Source organism: Hippichthys cyanospilos, chromosome 12, assembly GCF_059441005.1.
Source record: "Hippichthys cyanospilos isolate Australia breed blue-spotted pipefish chromosome 12, RoL_Hcya_1.0, whole genome shotgun sequence".
Lineage (NCBI taxonomy): Eukaryota > Metazoa > Chordata > Actinopteri > Syngnathiformes > Syngnathidae > Hippichthys > Hippichthys cyanospilos.
In genome coordinates this window covers 8,262,528-8,285,099 of record NC_142380.1, presented here as the reverse complement: position 1 = coordinate 8,285,099, position 22,572 = coordinate 8,262,528, and the positions used below count along the sequence as shown (strand labels likewise).

The window sequence follows — 22,572 nt, the reverse complement described above, 5'->3', positions numbered from 1 at the left end:
CCGTATCTGCCAATCGGTGCCTTCGAAAGAAACAACTGGTCGATGTCGCCCAATCGGCATTCTCGAGAGAAGCTGGGCTGCATGAGGGCATTTACAGGAAAGGTAGACAAGTTTGTGTTTGACTTGATTGAACTAGCTTCTCGAACGCGTGACACAGCAGAGCAGTAGAAGCTGACAACACGCGTGCAAATGACACAGGTGCGGCTTGTATTTAAATATTCATTTCTTTTTTTTGTCCTTGGGTTTGTTCGCAAAAACTGGCTGCGCACTTCTACCGCCACACCTACACGCCATAGCAATACAACGCAGTGTTTGCTTGCGCCTTAATTACTTTCCAGCCTTGCCCATTTCATGTCATGTATAACCAGTTCAAGATGTTTTTGAAGGAACAAAAATAAATAAATAAATGATAATTGTAACACCAAAATATTTCTGAATACCAAAAGCCCTTAAGAAGACTCGGACGCTTAATTATTATTTTTCAGCATCTCTTTTGCGTCTTTCGTTAACCACGGGCGTCCAAGGACACTTTACAATTTGTATACATTTGTTTTTCCAAGTCATAAAAACTATTCATTTGATCGTCTATACTCAATAGCATGTCTGATTAATTAAAGTAGTTTTTAGAATCGATTTAAAAATCTAAGTGCTTATTTATTATCTTCCTAACACTGGAGATGTTTTCAGGCAATTCAGTCTTTGTATGGATCTTGTTCAATTGTGTTCAAGCCAAGTTTTCATAGACTTTGTTCCCTCTTTATGGTCGTCTGTCGGCGGGGTTATCAACACGCCCTTTTCTTTCGACACCCTTTTCTTTTGTCACTAAACGTCTGCTCAAGTGAGGAATGCTAAACCATTCATTTCTACTGTCTGTCATGTTTTTTCAACTTGATTAATTTATTTCCATTCAGGCATGAGGTCTCTGGATTTGCAAACGAACTTGACCACCTCTACAAGTGGGAGGAGCTTATTCTCTAATTATGTCCCGCCTTGTCTGGAAAACAAGCTCCTAACTGAGACATCCTCCTCATCACTGAGCTCCTCACTGCAGCCCACCGCCCTGACCTCCACCTCCTCGGACCACCTACTCTCCTCCTCGTCCTCCAGCTCTTCCTCGCTCCTAAGCACCCACAACACCCTTCTGAAGTCTTCCCCTCTCGCCTCTTTCTCTCCATCTACCACCAAGCTTCTCAGCACCTCTTTATCTTGCAACACTCTCCTCTCTCGCTTCTCTAAGCCACCTTCTTTCCTTCCATGGGAAGGAGACCAAAAGGAGGATGACGAAGGCAGAGAGGAAATATCAGAACCACAGCCTTTCTCTTTTGAAGAAACGAGCACGGTAAGTGAAATTTTATTTGTTTCTTGACAGCTGTGCTGTGCCTTTTGTAATTCATAAAAAACAGTAGTAGGGCATTTTCTGTTTCAGGTGTATTCAGATGATGATGATGACCAAATGTCATTTGAAGAGGAGGAGGAAAGGGTAGAGCAAGTTGCACCCACCGCCATGGAGTTGCAGGAACACCAAGAGAAGGAACAAATTGTTGTCAGCAGACGGGAGGAATTTGCAGAGGTAGTCCCCGACAAGCAGCAAATTGAAGAAGAAATCAAGAATAAAAAGGTAAGGAGGAAATGGCAAATATTTTTTTCATGTTTTTACCACTTATCCGTTCTAGTTCCTGCTCTTTTTTAATCACCATGTCTACTCAGTATCTTCTGCTGAATGCCGTCTGCTGCTCCCTGATCCGCAAGAGCACCAACCCAGGACAGAAGGACTGGGATGCCCAGGACAGTGTTTGGACCGCAATTACCGGCTTGGTGAAGGACATTGCTGCATTCGACCCACAGTTTGTTCTTAAGGTACGATAAAAACAGAGCAGAACAGAAAAAAAATCAAATGACACTTTTAAAAATCATAATTTTACTACAATTTAAACTTTCTTAGCTACTTTCCTCTCCAGAAATATTAGATTTTAGACCGTACCTATAGATTTTAGTCCATGAGACAATTTTGTGGGGTGAAACAGCACATTTGTGTCAGTATGTTTTGTTAAAAAGTGATCAGTAGGAACAGAAACTCTGTCAGGGTGTCAGTTTCAAAGTATTCAGGGTCATTTACGTCTATCACACCAGCCTATTTGGAGCATAACAGCAGCTAACGTAGCTATAGGCAGCCTAAGCCACTGGTAAACACTGACATCAGATACCGATTGTCAATATCAATGCCTGAGTTAAATAGGTTGTTTGTCAGTGATTTGAAGAGTTGTAGTATTAAGACTAGTCAAGTTGTTACGCCATTACACACTACCTGGAAAAACTTCCAAATAATTGTCCCAAAGCAACCATACCCATATTTATGGTAAAGTTAGGTTTATTTTGAATTTGGCCTCCTAATTATGTAATCTTGTTGCTATTTGTGTACCCTGCTTTATGTGCTATTTATTCATTCGATCCATCTAGGTGGCGCTGTACACAAGACAAGAATTGAACATCCGCATCACTGCCAACTTCTTGCTGGCCCTGGCGGCCAATCACCCAGCCACCAAGTGCCACGTGCGCCGCTATTTCTGCGCAGCCATCCAGCTGCCATCCGACTGGCTGGAGGTAGTTCGAATCTACAGCACGGTAAGTTGACCACCATTCTGATTCCAACAGATCAGCAGTGCCCCCTTCTGTCCCGGCTGACCTCCTTCCAACCCACTTTTCTTATTCGCTTGCAGTGTTTCAGCCGCTCGCTGCCCATGTGCCTGAAGAAGGCTATGGCCGACAAGTTCAAGCAGTTTAATGAGTATCAACTGGCCAAGTACAACACGCGGAAGCATCGCTGTAAGCACAACCGCAATAGGCCCGCGAACAAGGTGCAGTATTTACTGTAATTACATTCCCATGGGAACAATTACATTTAGTTGCCTGCATCAGGTATAGACTTGAAACTCCAAAAAATCTCACTCAATCCTTCACTCTCATTTAACCATCATCATGTCATGAATATTATTATTTTTAAGATTTTGTTCATGTTTCTATGCATAGTTAATATTTCCCATTGCAAAGGTTCCTCCAAAATAATCATCCTACATCAAGTAAACACCTGTTAAACATGGCAATTTGCAAACGTGATCAAAATAATAACTATGCTGTTTATACATACAGTACAGATTTTACATTTTTAAATTTAGTTTCTTCTAATACATTATTATGTATTACTTAAATTTCTGTCATTGTAAATGCCTTTTTTCAAATAATTTACATGCTCATCATCTCTTCAATGTTCTGCAGAAACCAAGCGACACAGATCTAAAAAAGTGGGGAGACTTGCTCCGATCTGATGCCACAATTTTGCAGAAATATGTAAGTTAAAGAAAATCAATAGCCAATTAAATTTGAACTGATTCTCTGGCTGCCCTTTTATGTCCTCCTTTTTCCCTAATATGAAAAAAATACTTATTGTAATAAATTGTAAATAAGTACCTGGGACTGAATGAATGATGTAAAGATGTTTAAATGAGTCTTTGCGATTCAATGTTCATTTATAACATCCATTCTAAAGCTGATTAACATGTGTATAGCTGAAGGTGGATGCCAAAAAACCTGTTGACAAAAAGCAAGATGAATTCAACATGAAGAAGATGATCAAGAAACTGCACATCAAAGAACCAGCCGAGCATGTCATGGCCATCCTGGGACGCAAGTAAGATCTCTGCTAAATTATGCAAATGAGGCAGACAGTCACCAAGTGGGCCGGAGGTCTTCATTTTATCCATCTTTGCAGGTATCCTGCCGACCAGAAGACGTTCACTAGCAGCGGTCTGAAGGGTGACTGGGACCGAGACAGGGCAGGTCAAAGGATGAAGCTCAAGGATGCAGAGACCTGGGAGCGTCTGCTAAGTCAGGAGGGCAACAAGGCTGCCACCTGGGAGAAACTCATTGGTATAGTGGAATTATCACATACTCCTTACTCCTACTCCTTAAAGCTGCACACATTAACATGTGCTTGACACCCCCCAGACAATAAGTCGCTGCCCTTCATGGCCATGCTGAGGAACTTGAGAAACATGATCAAGCAGGGCATCAGTCCAGGGCATCACCAGAGGATCCTCAACAGGCTCACCAACAAAGTAAGATGCTCGCCTTCATCGTCATCATCTCATCGCAAAATATTAATCCCCGGCTTCATGTATATCAAACAAAAAGTTGTTATGATCTGTTAACAGAAAGCAGTACTTCAGAGCAGACAGTTTCCCTTCCGCTTCCTCTCCGCCTACAAAGTCATCATGGAGCTTCGCAATCTTTGTGAGTCATCTGGCACCTTTCACTCAGGTGCACTTAGAGTGCATGACTTGCAAGCCATTTTTTCACGGCGCCTTACCGACTCATCTTCTACTTGGTTTGGAGTTGTTCATTTTCTCTGATGGTACAGCGCAGGTGTCAGCCACCTTTATTATTCAACACTCTTAAAGCAGTATGGTCAAAAATAACCCAATTGAAGGTTGAAAAAGGACCAAACTATTTGGGACAAGTTGACCCAACTTTCCTTCCCCAAATATTGGCTTGATCCTTTTTTTTTGACCCTCAATTGGGTTATTTTTAACCCAAGTTTTTAGAGTGAAGGAGCCATTTTTTCTCATTTGTGGAAAAAAACTGATAGTTTAAAAAAAATTGACATCTAAAGTGAGGGTAATGCTGCATCTATATCAAATAATTCAATGTCTTTTTAAGTCCCCTCTTATGAACAAAAATGAAAGCCACACTTAAACTATCCTCTTTCATTTACCCAAAAATGCAGTTCAAGAAAAAGTGCCGTTCAACCAAAAAATGCTATCCGTTTTGTTATAAAAAAAAATGCATGTGGTTCGCGCATTCCAGTTGAATTTATTTTGATTAAATATAAAATATATATTTGCAAAATAATAGCCAAAAAATAATAGCCAATTAAAGTATTTGCAGTACTGATCAAAATTTTGGAGACACCCTCGTATTCAAAGACTCCCAAACACAAGAGGTCAAAGACCAAGACAAAGTCGGCTCAAGTTTTTAACTCATTCCCTGCCCTTGTGGCTTTAGATGTCAAACCTCCCTTTTAACTCAGGCTGTTCAGATGAATACTCAACTTTTCGGGAAAACTTGTTCCATATTATAAATATTTAGATGATCCAATGACCAAAATCCCCCCCCCCCCCCCAGCATTGCCGCAAGCATGTCCAAACAACGAGATCCTGAAGAAGATCCTCAAGAGTATCCCCAAAAGCAAGCGCTTTCGCCGCCTCGACTGGGAAACCGCCAGCAGGAAGAGGATGCGTGTGGCCCTTGGTGTGCCTTTTGTCTACCGCATTTACCGCATGAAGAAGGATCGAATCTTCAAGGCTAAGTATGACCACGAATGACTGATTTGCATTATAACTGAAGAAATGCAAAGTAGTAGAAAATTAAAGGGAGGGTCAAACCAAAATAATTATTTAAAGTATTGGTTGTGAAATACGAATTAAGCAGTTAAATCCACCCCCATTTTATGCAACTCTTGGGATGGCCATTTTGCCACTTACTGTCGATTGAAATAAACACCATAGTTGCGCAGTTATTCACTAGGGCTGGGCAACAAATCAAATTGATTAAATTTATTTAAAAAACTGACGATTTGGAAATGAGCTCAATTGTGAAATGAGTGTTTTGCAAAAGTGGCAGAATGCTGGACAAGTGCTCATATGTTGACTCAAATCCTATTCCAAATGAATTGAATCATACTACTGCACCTTCGTTTCATGATAGGTATCAAATCGTCTTTTGTTAGATGCACATTCCTATGCTATTTATTCCAAATGTTCCACTCTATTTTGACAAATGCAGACTTGTGAAAGAATGGAAAAAAAGGATTAAACATGTTTTGCAATGTCACAGTCGGAGGGAGTACACAGTTAGCCTGCTGGACCGCTACCGGCAAGCCCTGGAGACGGCCGTGCAAATCTCGTGCCGCTACAACATCCCACCCCTGCCGGGACGCACAGTTATCTTGATCGACGCCAACATGGATACCGCAACTAGCTGGAACAAAAAGCTGGACTTCTGTCTTCCACCTGAGTATGAGCATAGTGAGGATGAGGATGATGAAGAGGAAGAAGAGGAAAATGGAGATGATGAAAAAAAGAAGAAAAAGAGCCAAGAGGACAAGCTACTTCCCTCTGTAAGCTCTTTTTTGGTCACTAAATGGAAAGAGTACTTTTTTGTTATTACTCAAAGTAATAACAAAATCATTACTTAAAGTAATTCGGTATTTTGGCCAGCCCTGAAATTTTCCTTAAAATTAAAAGAATGTAATCATAAATCATATATGAAAGTAATCATTTTTTCGTGTTTTTTTTTTTCTAACTATTAAAATCTACGTAATGAAAAAAAAAATCTGCGTGCCATAATTGATTTCCTTGAAGTCCATCCATTCATCCATTTTCTTAGCCGGTTGTCCTCACATGGGTCAGGGTCCTGCACGGTTTTTCTTCTCAGATAATGGAGGTTGTCGTTCTGCTTTCACTGATGATGGCCAGCAGCTGCGAGGACGCTCACATCTACATTCTGAACTACCACTGGTGCACAAAAGTTCAGCTAAAGTCGGACCTTCTTTTAGAGAACGTGCGGAGTGTGGGGCAGCAATTAAAGGTATAGAAACGGACGAGAATACGCCCAAACGTAATGACACGGTCTGGCTGAGCCATTTGTCATACTCTCACAGGAGCTGAAAAACAAGCCCAGGAACAAGCAGTTCAAATGCAGTGTTTTCTTCCAGCAGGTCTTCCATAAAATCGAGGTTTGTTCATTAGTCATACATTCAGATGTTCACTCCAATTAGACTGAGAAATAGTTCAAATATGCAAATAGTGTTGTTGTTCTTTGACTTAAATTTTCCTCCCTCAGGCGGACAACATCATCTTAGTGAATGAGTTGTACAGTAACAGAGACCTGGAGTGGACCATCGAGAGCTACAGGAAGGAAACGAGCAACAAATGCCTCTATGTTAAACTCATGCTCTCGGAAAGGTAATGCGTTACCAGCTCCAACATTTTCGCAAATGATCAATATTCGGAATCTACTTTCTTCCTAATTTGAAATCATCTTGCTGTGCTTTCGGTAGAGGATACGAGTCAGAATCCACTGACAGGAATCACATATGCCTGCAGGGCTTCAGTGAACAAATTCTAAAGTAAGACTTCTTCACTTCTTGCAAAAGCCCTACAATACATTATTGCAATGAATTCAAACTTAGCATCCAATGTAAGCAAATGTCTTCACTCATCATTGTGTCACGTTTGAATTTATGATACCAAGCAGAAAAAAAAATCCAGCAATAATGAATGTTTAAAAAAATGATCAACAAAAAACAAACATCTCATTAGGTCTCAAAAGGTGACTGGACTGGATCATGGCGATTGAAGCAGAAATCGTCATAAAATGAAATTACTGTATTTTGAATAGAAAATTCTGGATTGAATCATAGACCCAAAAAATTGGAATCAGTCAAAATGTGAGGCAGTCAAAAAGTCCCACCCCTAAAAATAGCCCCCACAATTTAGTCAAAAATCTAAAATGCAAAACGTACATTAATTGAGCAAGCTAAACATTGATACATTTGAGTTGATGTACGTATACTTATAAACCAGGTTTGTGGCTGAGCGAGGCTCGTCCAGGCTGCTGGACCACGTGGAGCATTTGGACAAAGTGTACAACATCCCACCGCCAGATGGCGTCAAAGATCTTGAGACGACAAATTGCCTTGTGACTCTTCCCACTACCCCGAAGTTGAGGTAATTAAAAAGAATAAATTAAAAAAAATAGCTAAGGTTAAGGTTAAATCAAATGCTAAAAGGGGGGGGGGGGGTAAATCAGAAGGGGAATCCTGAATACAGTTGGGGGGGGGGGGGGGGGGGGGGCAACAAACAGGCTAACATTAAAGTGACTGTCCACTTATCCATTTTCTGCTGTAAAAAGTTTTTGTTTTTCCTCTAAGTAATTTGATTACAATTTTTCATGTATTATTATTACTTTTCAAAACACATTTTGCCACTTGCTGTCCATTGAAAATGACATTCAAGTACAACTATTCAGGGCTTTTAAATATTTGATAACAAAAGATAAATGAAGACAGGGACTAACTTTGCTTTCCATCTTCCTCTGTGATGGTTCACCGGTTCATCAACAGGTGGCGCAGCGTACGCGTCTTCATTTCGTCTACCTTCCGCGACATGCACGGCGAGCGTGACGTTCTGGTGCGCAGCGTCTTCCCGGAGCTTCGCCGCCGTGCTGCGCCGCACTGCCTCCACCTGCAGGATGTGGAGCTGCGTTGGGGCGTGACGGAGGAGGAGTCGGGCCGCGCTGCGGCGCTGTGTCTGGCAGAGGTGGCTCGCAGCCAGCTGATGGTGGCCATCCTGGGCCAAAGGTACGGCCTGGTGCCCCATTCATCAGCTCTACCCGACTTGCCGCAGTACAAATGGGTAAGAAAAAATACAAATTGACTTCTGTGGTAGTGCTACTTATTTTGAGAAAATTCCACGTTATTCTCGTAATAATAAGGCTTTCATCTCAATGCCGTTTTCCTAATCGTATATTGTTTTTTTTTCCCCAAAAATACATTTATAAACATGATTTTACAAGCTCTTTTTTGCCTTGATTTATTGCCATGAAATTTATGCTCATAAAATGTTAAATTTTCTGTCTAAGTTGGAATCAGGCCCTGAAGGACTGTCAGTCACTGACATGGAGATCCGTCACTTTCAGTCTCTCCATGGCGACGCGGCAAAGCAGCGGATGTTATGCTATTTCAGAAATCCTGATGTCATCAAGTATTTGTTTATTTTTTAATGGATATTTTCTTCATCTGTCAACATCTGAAATGGAGAAAAAATATTTTATTTTGTCAGAACTGTGCCTGTGGCGTGGAAGGCTGACTTTGCAGCTGAATCAAAGGAGGCGGAGTCCAAAATGGCGCGTCTGAAGCGATGGATCCATGTTCAAAAGCTAAAGGTCACCGACAAGTGAGTTCCCCCTAGAGCAGCCATGTATGTCCAAAGTCAGGCCTGGGGGCCAAATGCCACCCAATGGCGCTTTTGAAAATTAAAAAAAAAAAAAAAAAAAAAACAGTCCCTTGTCTACTAACAGACTGTGGCTGTTTTCAACGAATAAAGACGCACTACCAGACGTAGCACATATTCAAACCAAACATCACAATAAGATATCAGCATATGAGCCTCATGGTAATTCTCATGATTTTTATCATATGCAAGCTTTCAAATAAATGTAGGCTTTAGTTGTCTTTAGGAGTGTTATGAGTTTTTTGTTTGTTTTTTGATATCTGTGCTCTTTGTTAGACGCAAAATAGGAAGAAAAAAAAGGATGGTGTAATGAAGCCAACAGCAATCCATTGTCTCTCTCTGCTCCAGTTACCAGTGTGAATGGGGGGGTGTCGTGGATGGCAAACCCTACTTGAAGAACCTGGAGGACTTTGCAAAAGCGGTCCTAGAGGACCTCTGGGAGGCTATCGTCAAGCAGTTTGTTGACGTGAGTGGTCCCAAAAGCAGCATATCACGCAAGGTGCCAAAACAAGCATCTCATTCTTTTTTTTTTTCCCCCCTCTTTCTTAGGAGGACAAAAAAGATGAGGCCAATGTAACGTCAGAAATGTTAGAGCAGGAGGTTCACCAGGAGGCGCTGCGGAGGCAGTTCCTCACCCGGGACAAGCTGCTGTGGGCTGCTGTGGAGATAGTGGCGCAGGCACAGGCCAAGGGCAGAGCCGTGGTGATAGAGGCAGCGCCAGGACAGGGCAAGACTGTCTTCATGGTAACCTTCATTCTTTTATACCTATAACTTTTGTTGTCTGATTTTTTTCTTTGTTTGTTTTCCCTCGCCACAAGGCTATTCTTGAAGAAAAAATACGTTGTTTTTGTCTAATTATTACTGTTATTTCTGAATAAATCAAAGACCTACATTTTTATGATTATCTGAATTGACATTCGCTCCTTCCACGCAGGCCAAACTAGCCGAGGCCCTCAGAAGCGGCGGCAAGTCCAAGAAAAACCTGTCCTGTGATGTCATCTCGTACTCAACGGCTGCCAGCCAATCATCACGCTCCGTGGAGAACCTCTTACGTTGTCTCGTCGGCAGTTTGAGGCGGTACACAGAAGAGGAATCGCCTCTCCCCCTTTCTTACAAGTAAGTTCACATCATTTTACGTTGATGTGTGAGTGTGTATTGGAAAAAAATGTCTCGTAATCTTGAAAGGGATTTGCTGTCCGAGTTTCACGCCACTTTGAAGGACATGAAGAGGAGCAAGCCTCTTGTGTTGCTGGTGGATGGGGCGGATCTTGTACGTGACGACAGGGATCAACTCAGTTCTGGCTGGATTCCGCAAGATCTAGTGGAGGTTTGTTCCTGTACTTTTTTCTCCTGTACTTTTTCCTCCTTTCTTTCTTTGAAAAGGGAACTGTGACTTCTTTTTCATGAAGAAAAAAAATGTCTTAATGTAAAAGAGGTTTTCTGTCCGTCAGCCCATGATGGATGGTCGTTTTGTCAACGAATGACAAGATCCCTTAAAAAAAAACAAAAAACTAAGGTTTGATGTAAAGTGTTGTTTTTTTTTCTGTCATTGTATCCGTCAGTCACTGGCAGAGGTTTGCAGTGATTTGGGGATGGAACGAGGGACATTATTCTCAATGTTAACCTTTTCCTTCTCTGTACACTACTTGTAATTTTGAAATATACATCTTTTAGTCTATAAAAAAAGAAAATGTGTTTGTTTTATTACTTTATGCTGTGATATATTTGTTTTTCTTGTTTTAGTGTAGCCATAACACCCCACCGTAAAACATAATTCTCTGATATGTTGATTTGATTTCACATGATTATCAAAATATTGAACTTTTTTCATGTGTGTGTTCTTTGCCAGGGTGTCTGTTTGGTGACAAGTGTCACGTCCACCTCATCATTGTTGCACACTCTGTCCAAGAAGAAGTCCACGCTGCTCTTCACCCTGCCACACCTTACCGTCTCAGAGCGAAAGGAAATCGTTCAGAAGGAACTGGACGCCTTCGGAAAGAAACTCAGCGACGCCGCCTTCAACAACCAGGTTCCTTCAAATCAACTACATAATTTTTCTCCACATTCCATTACTTCTCCATGACATTCTTTTGTGTGTTTGCTTCAGCTGCAGACACTGATCATGAAGAAAGGTGCAGAGTGTGCGCTCTACCTGCACATGGCCTGTGAAGACCTCAGGAACTTTGCTTCCTTTGACACGGTTCTCTTGCTTTCACTTGCATCAGAAATACAATATTTATTGTTGTGAATGACTTAATTTTTGGTTGAACCCCAAAATTTTCTTTAAAACTATACACTCGTAAAAAACATGGCTTTCCAATCAATATTGCATTGTTGAAATATGAATTAACCAACAAAATCAACTGTTTTATTTATCTCATAGAGGTGACCATTTTGTCGCTGACAATTGACATCATTATCATTATCATAGCTGTTTTGAGTCTAATCCCCTCATATTCCTTTGTCTGTTCTGTTAGTATTAATGCTAATTCTATAACTTATACTATTATTGCATCACACAACAAGAAGGTTTAATTGGAAAAAAATGCTAATAATGGACAGTATTATATTTTATTAACTCATAAGTACTTTATCAGTATTGGCGATACTGACATGCGTATATACTTGGTATAGATCAACATCAAAATCTTAAATATCACACAGGTCATAGACTTCAGTATTAGTATTACTAATAGTTAAGTCTGTGCAGAGGTCTATTTTTGTACAATTTGACTTGGTACCTGTGTTGAACAACATAAACATGGAACATTAGATAACATGCAATATGTCATAGCAATCCTCACAGATTACCCACATAAAACTTTGAAATGGTATCTTGTGTCTTAGCTGAACGAGAGCCTGCAGGCTTTGCCTCAGTCGCTCAATCTGCTGGTCCAGTATTGCCTGAAGAGACTCTGCTCAGACAACAGAGGCATGCCGGGACTCCACTGGGCTCTGGCGGCCCTCACTGTCAGCACCGCAGGTACGACGAATTGCTGGGCTTCATCTTTTTTTTTTTTCCTACATTAGCAAACCTTCTTCTTCTTTTCATTTCCAGGCCTAAGGGAGCGTGACTTGTACTCACTACTGTGCACTTGCAACGATCTGTGCTCGCTCAAAGGACAGGTGACATGGCATGAAGTACTGCCACTGTGCAGAAGCCCAAAAGGACGCATTCCCATGGTGGCCTTTACACGCATCGTGCACAGCCTGCGAAGGTGAATATGTCTAAAGTTGAGTCAAGTGTGGGTATTTAAGATGATGGGTCTTTTGCAGTATAGTGAATCCATCTCAGCAACACGACGTTGATGACCTGCTGGCTTTGTCCAACCCAGACGTGAGGCGGGCCTTCGAAGATTTCCTTCTACCCTCAGAAGAACACAGAAGACGAGCTCACCTAGTGTTAGCAGGTAATATATATACTGTATGCATGTATGTATACAATCGCTTCATGATGTTTTCCTCTCTCTTGGTCCCCCTGCAGGTCACTTGTGGGTACTGGCAGATGCTCAGGGTGCTGATACTTTTATTCACGGAGAAGTGGACGCTGTCCAGCAGCTCACTGCTAGTCTGGTTTGTCATTCTATGAACAAGCATGCGTAGTTCGTCTTTTTATTAACCGTGTGATTAACTGAAGCAAAAACTGGAGTTTGAAAAGAATATGTCTTTTTTTGTTTGTTTTTTATTAGTATTAGTATTTTGGATTTTTAAATCTTTTGTATTAAATTGATTTTAATGTTGGTAGCAAAAGCTGAATTTTTGAGAGGATTATATTTATTTTGTTTAAAGCGAGAATCTTTTTTTGGGGAAAATAATTTTAAAAAGTCAGAATTTATTTGGAAATTTACAGAATTTACATTTCAGAGGAAAAACTGTTTTATTAGTCATATTTTTCTTCAATCTTTTTTTGAGAGTAGATTAGTGTTTAAAAGGGTTAAGTTAAAATGTTTGTGCAGATTGTTATGTGTGTGTGTGTGTGTGTGTGTGTATATGTATATATGTGTGTATGTATATATATATATATATATATATATATATATAAAAAATGAAAATCATAATTTTAGGTCATTGATTCAGGGCAAAGTGTTATTTTTAAAATTTTGACAGGATAGTTCTATTTTTTCAAAACTTCTAAAATGAGCATTATTTTTATCAAGGCAATGTATTTGCGCTTTAATTTTGTATTTATTTATTTATTTATTTCTGTAGATACAAACTAATGAGCTGGAGGCACTGCGTTCATTGCTCTCCAGTTACGACTTCCTGTATGCGAATGTGCGCAGCAATCTGCTGCACCACCTGCTGGACATCTACAATGAGCACGGTGAGTCTTCAATGCCCAATGCTTACCTTAAATTATATGATTGAATATGTTTACTCGTTATTTCCCCTTCTGCACAGATAAGAAGTCTCCCCCGTTGACCAACGAGCAGCGGGCCGCCATGGACGAATGCCGAGCTTTCCTGCAGCGCCATGCTGCCGTGCTGACCTGCTGGCCGGCGCTCTTCGTCCAACAGGCCCTCAACGAAGTGGCCGAGACCCCCGCTCAGACCTGGGCCCAAGGTTTGCTGGGTAGCGGGAATGCGCGGGCAGTCGAGTGGCTCAACAATGATCATCAATCCTTGACAGAGAGCAGGTACAGCGGAAACTGCCATCTGTTGCGCAACTATGGTTGACTTTCAAAATTAGATTTATTTGAGATTGATTATATATGAACTGTCACGTTATTTTTTGATTAAAAACAACAAAACAATCATTGCGTCAGGTTCCTCAGATGAACCTGGGGAAAAAATGTTCTACAGTATTTGAAAATCGCTCAAACTAAGTGAATGATTCACAAAACTGCTCTGCAAAAGAAACTTGCAATACATTAAAAATGGTTCCATTTGATCACGGCAGCTTTAAAAGGGTTTTTAAGTGTGAAATGTGTGTCATTTATGTGTTGCAGCCAGCCGATGTCCACTTTCACATCTGCGCCTACCTGCTTGACCACGGGCTGCGACGGAGAGATGGTGGTTGGAACCGGGCAGGGAACTTTGCATTTCATAAATGCAAACACAGGACAGGTACACAGAAAGCTATTCTGTAAATGTGAAAAAAGACAAGTGGGGATGGCTCATAAAAATGAGAGTCCTGCCAACCTTCTTTTCCATACAAATATTATCAATTTCCTAAATCTGAACGTTTTCTTTGAATATTCTAATTGGTCAAACTTTACTTACATGTGTGATGCCCTAACAGGAAGTGAAGTCGCTGGTAAGCGGCTGCGACGGCATCTCCAGCTGCGTCGTCCTCAAGGACGGACGCCTCATCACAACCTCTTTTGACGGCCAAATGGAGATCTGGAACACTGCCAATGGGTGCCGGTGAGTGAACTCTCTCATGACGCATCCCCAATAAATACCCGCACGGTTTCATTTTAATAGGCTTTGCCATTCGCAGGATTTCCCTCATTAAGGCCCACGCTAACGTGATAACAGCCAGCGACATCACCACTGACAAAAAGCACCTGGCCACCGCATCGTTGGATTTCACTCTGAAAGTTAGCTGGCTAAGCATTTGTTTGAGCTGTGCTTTTGCACTGTCATTGATAGAAGAACCTGTGCTCATCAGGTGTGGTCTTCGGACAAAGCTCACGAGGTGGCGTTTCTGCCCAGCGACAGCCCACTCAACTGCGTTACCTTTGACCGGGAGGATCGCCTGCTGGCGGCCGGCTGCTGGGACGGGAAGGTCGTCGTATGGAAGTGGCTTCAGGATAACACCCAAGTGGTGAGGTCACACTGAGATCAATGGCGTGCCTGAATTTGATCCAACAGGCATTTAAAAATTTCTCCCGTTTGGGGGAGGGTGCCTTGAGTCTTGGCTAAACTAAGGAATTCTCATTGAAAAAAAAATCTTTAAAAACCATGATTCTCAAATGGGAATCAGAGTACCCCTGGGGGTGCATGGAGGCACGTGAGGGGTACATGAGTACATTTTAACAGGGATATCAGCAAATATCATTTAATACTTTTTAATGCCGCAAAACAGGTCTTATTTTCGTGAAACTGTACAGGTTTTATTTTTCAAAGTAAAGGCAAATTAATTGGAACATGAATCAATTGATTGATCAAATGATCAAAACATTGTGTGTTCTTTTTCAAGTTTTGGTCCATATTCTGGACACAATTTTTCAGTAGGCGAGTCAGACCTAACAAAAAGACTATGCTACAGGATCTATGGATGGCTCAGATTAGCGAGTAGTAGCCTGAAAACAATGCTTTACAAGGAGTAATAATTATTATCTATAAATTATTAACATTACAGGGTATTAGCCTCAAATTAGAAGAAGTACATCATTGGGGAAATAGGGGGAAAAAAAGGTGTGATGTATTGCTGTATAAGATTTGATCAAATCGTGTGTTATGCTCCTTTCCGACAGTGGCTGAGCGGCCACAGGCGTTCAGTGCGTAGCCTCTCCTTCTCGCCGTCATCTTCGTCCACGCTGTGCTCGGGCTCTGTGTCCGGAGAGGTGCGTGTGTGGTCTGTGGACACCTCCACCTGTGTGGGATGCTTCCAGGCGCACGCCGGTGCCGCCCAGGCTCTCACCTTCCTCGACCAGGGCCGCTTGCTGCTGACCGCAGGGTCCGATCACATGGCAAGTACATTAAAATGTCTGCTGCATAGATATGTTGCACTTGCAATGACAATAGATTTTTTTTTAACTTTCCTGAACAGCTCCACCTGTGGTCAGGAGGACTTGGACGCTCAGTCGGTGCTTTGAAGCGTAAACGCGTAAGTGTATTTTTGTATAAAATGGTACTAGGTACTCATTACCGGTGATAAACCATATTATATAAGGTTAATGAAAGATTGACTTTTTAACACCACGGTAAGCCGGTTATAGGTCCATTTTTTTTTCTTTTTTTTAATTATGAGCTCAACATGGACCAGCTTGGCAGAGTGAAGAATTTTCTCCACAGAGGCCGAGTGATAGCTTCAAATTGCACTTCCAGTAGAAAATTACTATCAAACCAAACAAAAAAAAAAAGCCTGACAAAGGTCCGCTAGCTTAATGCTAACACATTATGGGAAATGCCATAACAGGCTTGCTGTACATAGCTGAAATAGTGGTTACCAATCTTTAAACAAGTCGTTTTTCTCCATGCTTTCTTCAGGAGGAGCAGGAGCCCCCTCATAAGAAAAGCAAGTGCGACACCTCGACAGAGACCGGGGTGCTGTGTGCGGCTGTCAACGGGGACTACGTCGCCATAGGTTACAATGATGACGGTTTCAAGCTCTTCCGCCTCAGCTCAGGTATGTTTCTTGTGCCAGAACACAGTCTTCACAAAATTTTACTTTGCATTTGAGTTCAGGTAGTACCTGAATGTGGTGTGATACACCAGATAGAAAGGCAGTTTGACTGAAAATGTCAAGTTGAACCATATTCAGTTTTCTGGAGGTCCCTGAAAGCAGCAACAAATTTAATTAGATTAGTTAGCTAATTGGTTGATCAACCAGTTGATCATAGTTAGTGCATGTCTTTGCATTGATATAGATTGATTGAATAGATTTTTTTTTCAGGCGAGATGATATGGGAGTCTGGCCTTTTCCGCCTCAGCGTACCGTCCCTGCTGTGGGTATGCACAGAGGGGGACGCCTCATCCACTGACACAGAGGTGGACGCCTCGTCCACTTCGCCGCGACTATTGTCCACGGGACATGACAAGCGAGTGCGGCTGTGGCAGAGAAAATTCGGGGAGGACGGAGAAGTGACGGGCCTACAGCAGACTCATATGTTTGGCGTGCAGTTTGGCATTATTCGCGTCATGGCGCACAATGCCACTTACCTGGCCACTGCTACGGGTGAGAAATGATGTGTATAACCAATTAAATGATTCAGTTCAAATTGTATTGCGTGCAATTCAAATTAATATATACTTCAGATTTTAAAAAGTTAAAGATTATACTGTTCACTCTCGACATCGCAGTTAGCTTTATTGCGGCCTAACTCTCGCAGATGTTCATTTATGACCGTAACTTTTCAATGGCAGCTTTTAGTCACTATTTTTCTTGTGCGCTTTCTTCCATTTAAGTCTGACCTGTCAAAAATGAGCATATTGTATTTATTCATTTATTTATTTTAAAAATCAACTCCTACATGGATTTTCATTTGTGACCATAAATGCGAAACAAAAGCGAAGGCAAACTTCTGTCTTTCTTGCATGGATTTTGGTTACTGTGTCTATTTTTATGAACGTAAACTTTGCGATAAATGAGGGTTCAATGCAAATGCACTCTACTACAAAGTTAAATATAAATTAATACAGTACAGTACTTCTTAAATATGTACTGTGCTTGAAAATTGAAAAATAAAATTAAAACACTGTACTTAATGTTTGGTGAACAGATGCGGGCATGATATTGCTGTGGCTGTTGAGTGAGTTGAAGGAATGCGATTCAGAGGCCCCTGCTGGCTTGCTGAAGGTCCACACCGGGGAGGTCACCTGTCTGGCGTTCAGCCCCGATGGTGGACAACTGCTCTCCGGTGGAAAAGACAATGTATGAAAAAAAAAAAGGCTCACAATGATATGTATTGATATGTCGTTACAAATGGTCCTTATCATTATTTTGTGTGTTTTGCAGGCTCTGGTTGTGTGGGACATGACATTGGAACAACCTGCTGTTTCTAAAGTGCTCCCCGCCTTCCATAGAGACTGGATCACGGGCTGTGTTTGGACTCCACACTGTGTGGTGGGCCTTCATTTCCCCCCAAACTTAGTCCTAATCATATATTGCAGGGTTAAAAAAAATCCATGATTGATGACCACTAATGAAAATGTTTGAAGTTTAATGCAGCCTCATCAGAATCATTAAGTGCTATCAAAGTGCATAAACCTTGACTTTTCTTATTTTCCAACCTGTTTATCTTAAACTATATCTTTTTTTAAAAGCGTTGTTGTTGATTGGCAGATCAGCTCATCAAATGACGGCAGACTTTGCTTATGGGATGTGGAGGCCGCTTCGATCCTGCGAGAAATCACCTGGACGAGTCCCCTCTCATCCGTCTGCTGCCTGGTGAGACTCCGCCCTCAAAAAGTGTCAGGTCTCAGGTGTCTTATTGGCGTGTGCTTACAGGGTCCGTACGTAGCCGCTGGATCTGCTGACGGCTACTTACACGTGTGGAAGTGGGAGACCAATGTGGACATTTGCCACATTCCTGCCCACCGAGGACGTATTCACGCCTGCTCCGTCATCACTAACGCTGGTAAACCTCAAATCATATTCTTATTGTCATTATATATACAGTATATATTACATTTTCTTTTTTCTAGACAAAGAAAACAACCACGAGGAATTTACTATTCTCACTGCTGCTCAAGATGGAATCCTGCGGCTCTGGAAGCCCTTACAGGTTTTGTATTTCATTTTCAATTCAGCTAAATAATAGTTTAGGTAATTGTGACAAGGTGCCAAGGTGGTGATTATGATATGTTATAAAGCTGCCATTCTCAATAATTGTCCTTTCATGGCTCTAAAAAGCATTAAATTTGTTTTGCTGATATTAGGAGAGACCCTATTTAAGTGTACACCCTGAAGTGCCTTCCCAAACACTTAAAGCTATCTACAATATATATCCCCTTTTGAGAACAACTCCTATAATGCATTAGCCATATGCTTTCATTATTAAATGGAAGTGGCATTCGCGATGGATTGGTAGATGGGGAGATAGGTTAGTTAGGGCTTGGAAGCTGTCTTGTAAGCAAGATAGCTGTCTAGTTAGATATATGCAAGATAGCCATCTACTTAGCAAAACAGATGCTAGTAAGGTATCTAGTTAGATAGATGAAGGGTAACTACATGTACAGTATTTAGATAGATACATGCTTGCTACCTATGCATCTATCTATTCTATCTAGTTAAATTCATAAATGCTTAACTGCTTAGATGGATGGATGATTGTCAGATTGTCATTCTTAATAAATTAAACACAGTTTACTTCATCAAATTATTTATTTGTTGGTGCACAGATGGAACATTTCAGCACGTTCCAGGGGCACAGTGGCACCATTCTCAGTGTCTCTGACGTGGGGGGCGTCCCAGAGTTCCTCACCCTATCGGAGGATTGTTCCTTGCGAAGCTGGATGTGGGAAACTGGTAAAGTTTTTTTTGTTTTTTTTGTTTTTTTTTTGTTAAAATAACATTTGAATCCTACTTTTTACTTATGACTTCAATCCTGTATTCATGTAAAACAGCTACCTCTATTTGTGACCACAGCCACCCCAGATATATTATAGGCCAAATTCCCACTAAAGATGATTTTGTTTAAAAACAAAATTTTCACGTTTCATGTAGAAAAAACAAGAGCAGTCCAGTTGGGATCATTGAAGCTTTTTGTACCTTCTGTACAAACTCAAGAGTCACAAGTACTCATTTTCTCTACAGGGCGGCCACCGAGCCTGCGAGGCGCCGTCAGCGCTCTCTGCTTCTCTCAATCGGACAGCCACGTGCTGCTCGCCGGCTACGAGTCCGGTCTACTGGAGGTGTGGCGCCATCGCCGAGTGGTCGGACGCATTCAGGTGAGGACGCCTTGACACGCCGACCGAGATGTCGTCGCACGCGCCTCATCTTGTTTTTGCGCAGGCGTCGGACAGCAAGGTGGTGGCCATATGTTCCATGCCCAACAGCCGCTTTGCCGTCAGCTACTTGGGCTCTTGCGTGGACGTGTGGAAGCTAACGTGGAATCATGAGCATAGCACTGCCAGGTATCATTTGAAAATTCCCAACATTTGTTAAATCTGCAAATCGATTGTGTGTGTATGTCAATATATTTCATAATGCTTGTTTTTTTTTTAATTGTTTTAGAAAATTGAACCCAAGCCTTATGTGTGTTCCAGCTTAATCAAAGTAACGTCGTACCAGGTGGTGGAGCAAGTAGCGCACCTGGCGTATTGCTCAATTCTCATCGGCATATCCACAACTGGATGGATTTTTCACGTGGCCACCTCCAACGAAGACAGCAACTCGTGGTCAATGACAGTCTACGAGTAATCAAAACCTTTCTCAGTTTTGTTTACATCTTAACCCTTACATAATATTGAGGGGAGTGGAGTTGTTAGTTTTATTTATTTTGTTGTGCCAAGATTATATTTTGAAGTTTGGGTTTAGTCAAGTCAAGGTGTAAAACTTTAAACCCCAGGTTTAGTATGCATGATGCGTTTTTCTTGCTATTTTCAGGCAATAGGCGGGGGATACCCCGAACTGTTTGCCAGCCAATCGCAGTGAATAAAAATGATTTAGAGTATTTTATGTGTTAGTATTTAGGGTATTTTTATATATTATATTACTGTTCAAACTGCTTATTAAATTGCTGTAACTCTTGCGCTGTATGTTGTGTGTGTGTTAACTGTGAACTTACGCAGCTGGAACCACCAAGTCGGAGTTTTGGGACTCTTCCGAAACGATGAGAAAAGCGTGTGGCTGGTGGGCGAATCCAACGCAAAGGTCCATGTCGGCTTCCTTGTAAGTGTTTTTTGTTTGTTTGTTTTTTTTGGATGGTGGGTGAGGGGGTGCAAAATCTGTCGGGGTGGGAATCTTTGACCGTCTCATGATTCGATTCTCTTACTGTCTTCTATTTTATATTACCACCAACCCTATATTGACTTTTATAAGGCAAAGCCAGGTCCTGGTTTCAAAATACGCAATGTGATTTCCTATCCGATGTTTATTTCAGTGTTGACATAAGAGCGTGCTGTCATTGCTTTCAGTTCGCTATGGGCCCAGATAACGCCATCAATTCAGCTTTCAGCTCCTTGACTCTGGAGATGGACGCGTCTGACGTGAAAGAGAGTGACTTGATAACTGCCGTGACCATTGATAGAGGTGCTAACCAGCGAACAAAATGGCCACTCGTGCTTCCTGTGATACCACTTTTTGCTTTTTTCAGAATTGATGGTATGTGGAGATGCGGTGGGCAACATGTGGTTCAACAAACCTCCTCAAGTCTCCACCTGGAGCAGCAAGAGGCCTGTAAGTCACCAGGATGTTTTGTTTTTGTTTTTGTTTTTGTTTTTTTTTGTTTTTTTTTTGGGGGGGGGGGGTGATGTGCGTTAACCCACCGTTCTGCCCGCACTTAAAATGCAGAATACAAATTGAAAAATAGTTTACAATGATCAGAAATAATAATATATAAATATAACATAAAATATTAATGGATACATTGATTAAAATCTTACAATTCTGAAAAATAATCATACAAATTCATTGTAAAAAAATTTGAATAAAATAAAAGAAGAGAATCAATCAATCAATCAATCTGTCTGTATTGAATGTCTTTATTGTCATTATACAGCAGATATACAATAAAATTGGGAGCTTTGAATGATGCATATTGAGTATGAACAATAAATAGAATTAATTGAATAGAATACAAGTGTTTTCATGTTCAGACCGTTAATCAATTATATATTCATCATAAATTAAACACCAATTTTTATTTAGCATAACTGAAGAAATGGTTTACTTGTACGTGTTTGTTCCTACCAAAATAAAAACAGACATATTTTTTAAAATAAAGTAAAACCTTATTAATGTAGCAAGAAAAAAAAAAAAAGCTTTTTTTTTCCTCAATAAATTCCTGAAGGATTTGTAAGGGCTACATCAAGATTGAAGGTTGCATAGTTGCGTTAAGGCAACATTGAAAATACGGTGCAACTTGTTTGATTTGATTTATGAAACATAAAATGCATGAATATGATTTGTGTGAGCGTGTGCCCCCATCTCAGGCCCACCATGACAGGATCAGCGCGCTAAGGCTCACTGACGGCCTCATCGTCTCGGCCTCTTTCGACCGCACCGTCAAGCTGTGGGAAAGAAGCACCAAGAAACAAGTCAGTTGCTTTTACTTTTCCTTCTAGTCACTTTTGTAATTATTCCTTTGCTCACTTTTTTTTCTCCCCAGGTGGGAATGTTTGTTTGTGACGGTCCGGTGGTCTTGCTGGAGGTGAACCCGGAAACGCCCTCTGAGCTGGTGTGCGCCGACAAGCTCGGAAAAGTCTACTTCCTTTACTGGAGGGAATAAAAACATGCATGATGCTTACTTTATCTTATTCCCAAAGAGGATCAAATTGTGCAATATAAATCAATAAGAGAAATGTGTGTAATGTAATTTTTGTTATGAAGGGAGCTTAATGCTCAAATGTGCCTTTGGTTTACTTATATGCAAATATCAGCTTTTTCTGAGTTAAACTTCCTTTTTCCTATTTTGAAAATCACTAAAGATGGCATATATATTACAAGTCTGTGTTCTGTTTACAGTCGATGGGCCAATTATGTAGAAATTGGATGCATGAAATAATAAAAATTGTTTTGAAGCGCACTTTTTTTTCTACTTTGACATGTTATATCAAAGAAACACATTTGCTCAAAATGCATAATTGTCTTCTTTCTTGACCAATGGGACGATCACTGTCAACACACAAACGCATACATACACAAAAGAAAAAACACTGTTTAACGGCGCTTT

The 22,572-nt window shown here is 41.1% G+C and overlaps 1 protein-coding gene across 1 annotated transcript; it reads left to right on the top strand.

The window, feature by feature from the left end:
• Nucleotides 1-71: 71 nt before the first annotated feature.
• Nucleotides 72-22,425, top strand: tep1 (telomerase-associated protein 1). The gene is made up of 55 exons (XM_088430214.1): nucleotides 72-198; nucleotides 912-1,339; nucleotides 1,427-1,618; nucleotides 1,708-1,857; nucleotides 2,458-2,622; nucleotides 2,718-2,855; nucleotides 3,274-3,345; nucleotides 3,564-3,685; nucleotides 3,767-3,924; nucleotides 4,003-4,112; nucleotides 4,209-4,287; nucleotides 5,179-5,362; nucleotides 5,890-6,172; nucleotides 6,490-6,642; nucleotides 6,716-6,790; nucleotides 6,898-7,019; nucleotides 7,115-7,183; nucleotides 7,641-7,784; nucleotides 8,180-8,471; nucleotides 8,698-8,819; nucleotides 8,898-9,011; nucleotides 9,417-9,534; nucleotides 9,618-9,812; nucleotides 10,003-10,184; nucleotides 10,254-10,395; nucleotides 10,918-11,097; nucleotides 11,176-11,268; nucleotides 11,916-12,051; nucleotides 12,127-12,286; nucleotides 12,345-12,478; nucleotides 12,553-12,641; nucleotides 13,278-13,392; nucleotides 13,470-13,704; nucleotides 14,017-14,134; nucleotides 14,310-14,434; nucleotides 14,511-14,610; nucleotides 14,682-14,837; nucleotides 15,490-15,705; nucleotides 15,786-15,842; nucleotides 16,226-16,364; nucleotides 16,632-16,913; nucleotides 17,458-17,609; nucleotides 17,694-17,801; nucleotides 18,021-18,125; nucleotides 18,186-18,315; nucleotides 18,383-18,462; nucleotides 19,079-19,205; nucleotides 19,494-19,627; nucleotides 19,692-19,813; nucleotides 19,946-20,095; nucleotides 20,471-20,570; nucleotides 20,816-20,930; nucleotides 20,995-21,077; nucleotides 21,833-21,937; nucleotides 22,009-22,425. Exons 2-55 carry the CDS (start codon nucleotides 914-916, stop codon nucleotides 22,126-22,128), a joined length of 7,773 nt encoding a protein of 2,590 aa, XP_088286340.1. The 5' UTR covers nucleotides 72-198; nucleotides 912-913; the 3' UTR covers nucleotides 22,129-22,425.
• Nucleotides 22,426-22,572: the final 147 nt, after the last annotated feature.

Excerpts from the sequence above, each read along its gene's own strand:
- tep1 (XM_088430214.1), top strand. The coding sequence starts at position 914 with ATGAGGTCTCTGGATTTGCAAACGAACTTGACCACCTCTACAAGTGGG. Across the intron at positions 9,535-9,617 it reads TCGTCAAGCAGTTTGTTGAC|GAGGACAAAAAAGATGAGGC; the intron begins GTGAGTGGTCCC and ends CCTCTTTCTTAG. Across the intron at positions 19,206-19,493 it reads AAGCTGGATGTGGGAAACTG|GGCGGCCACCGAGCCTGCGA; the intron begins GTAAAGTTTTTT and ends TTTTCTCTACAG.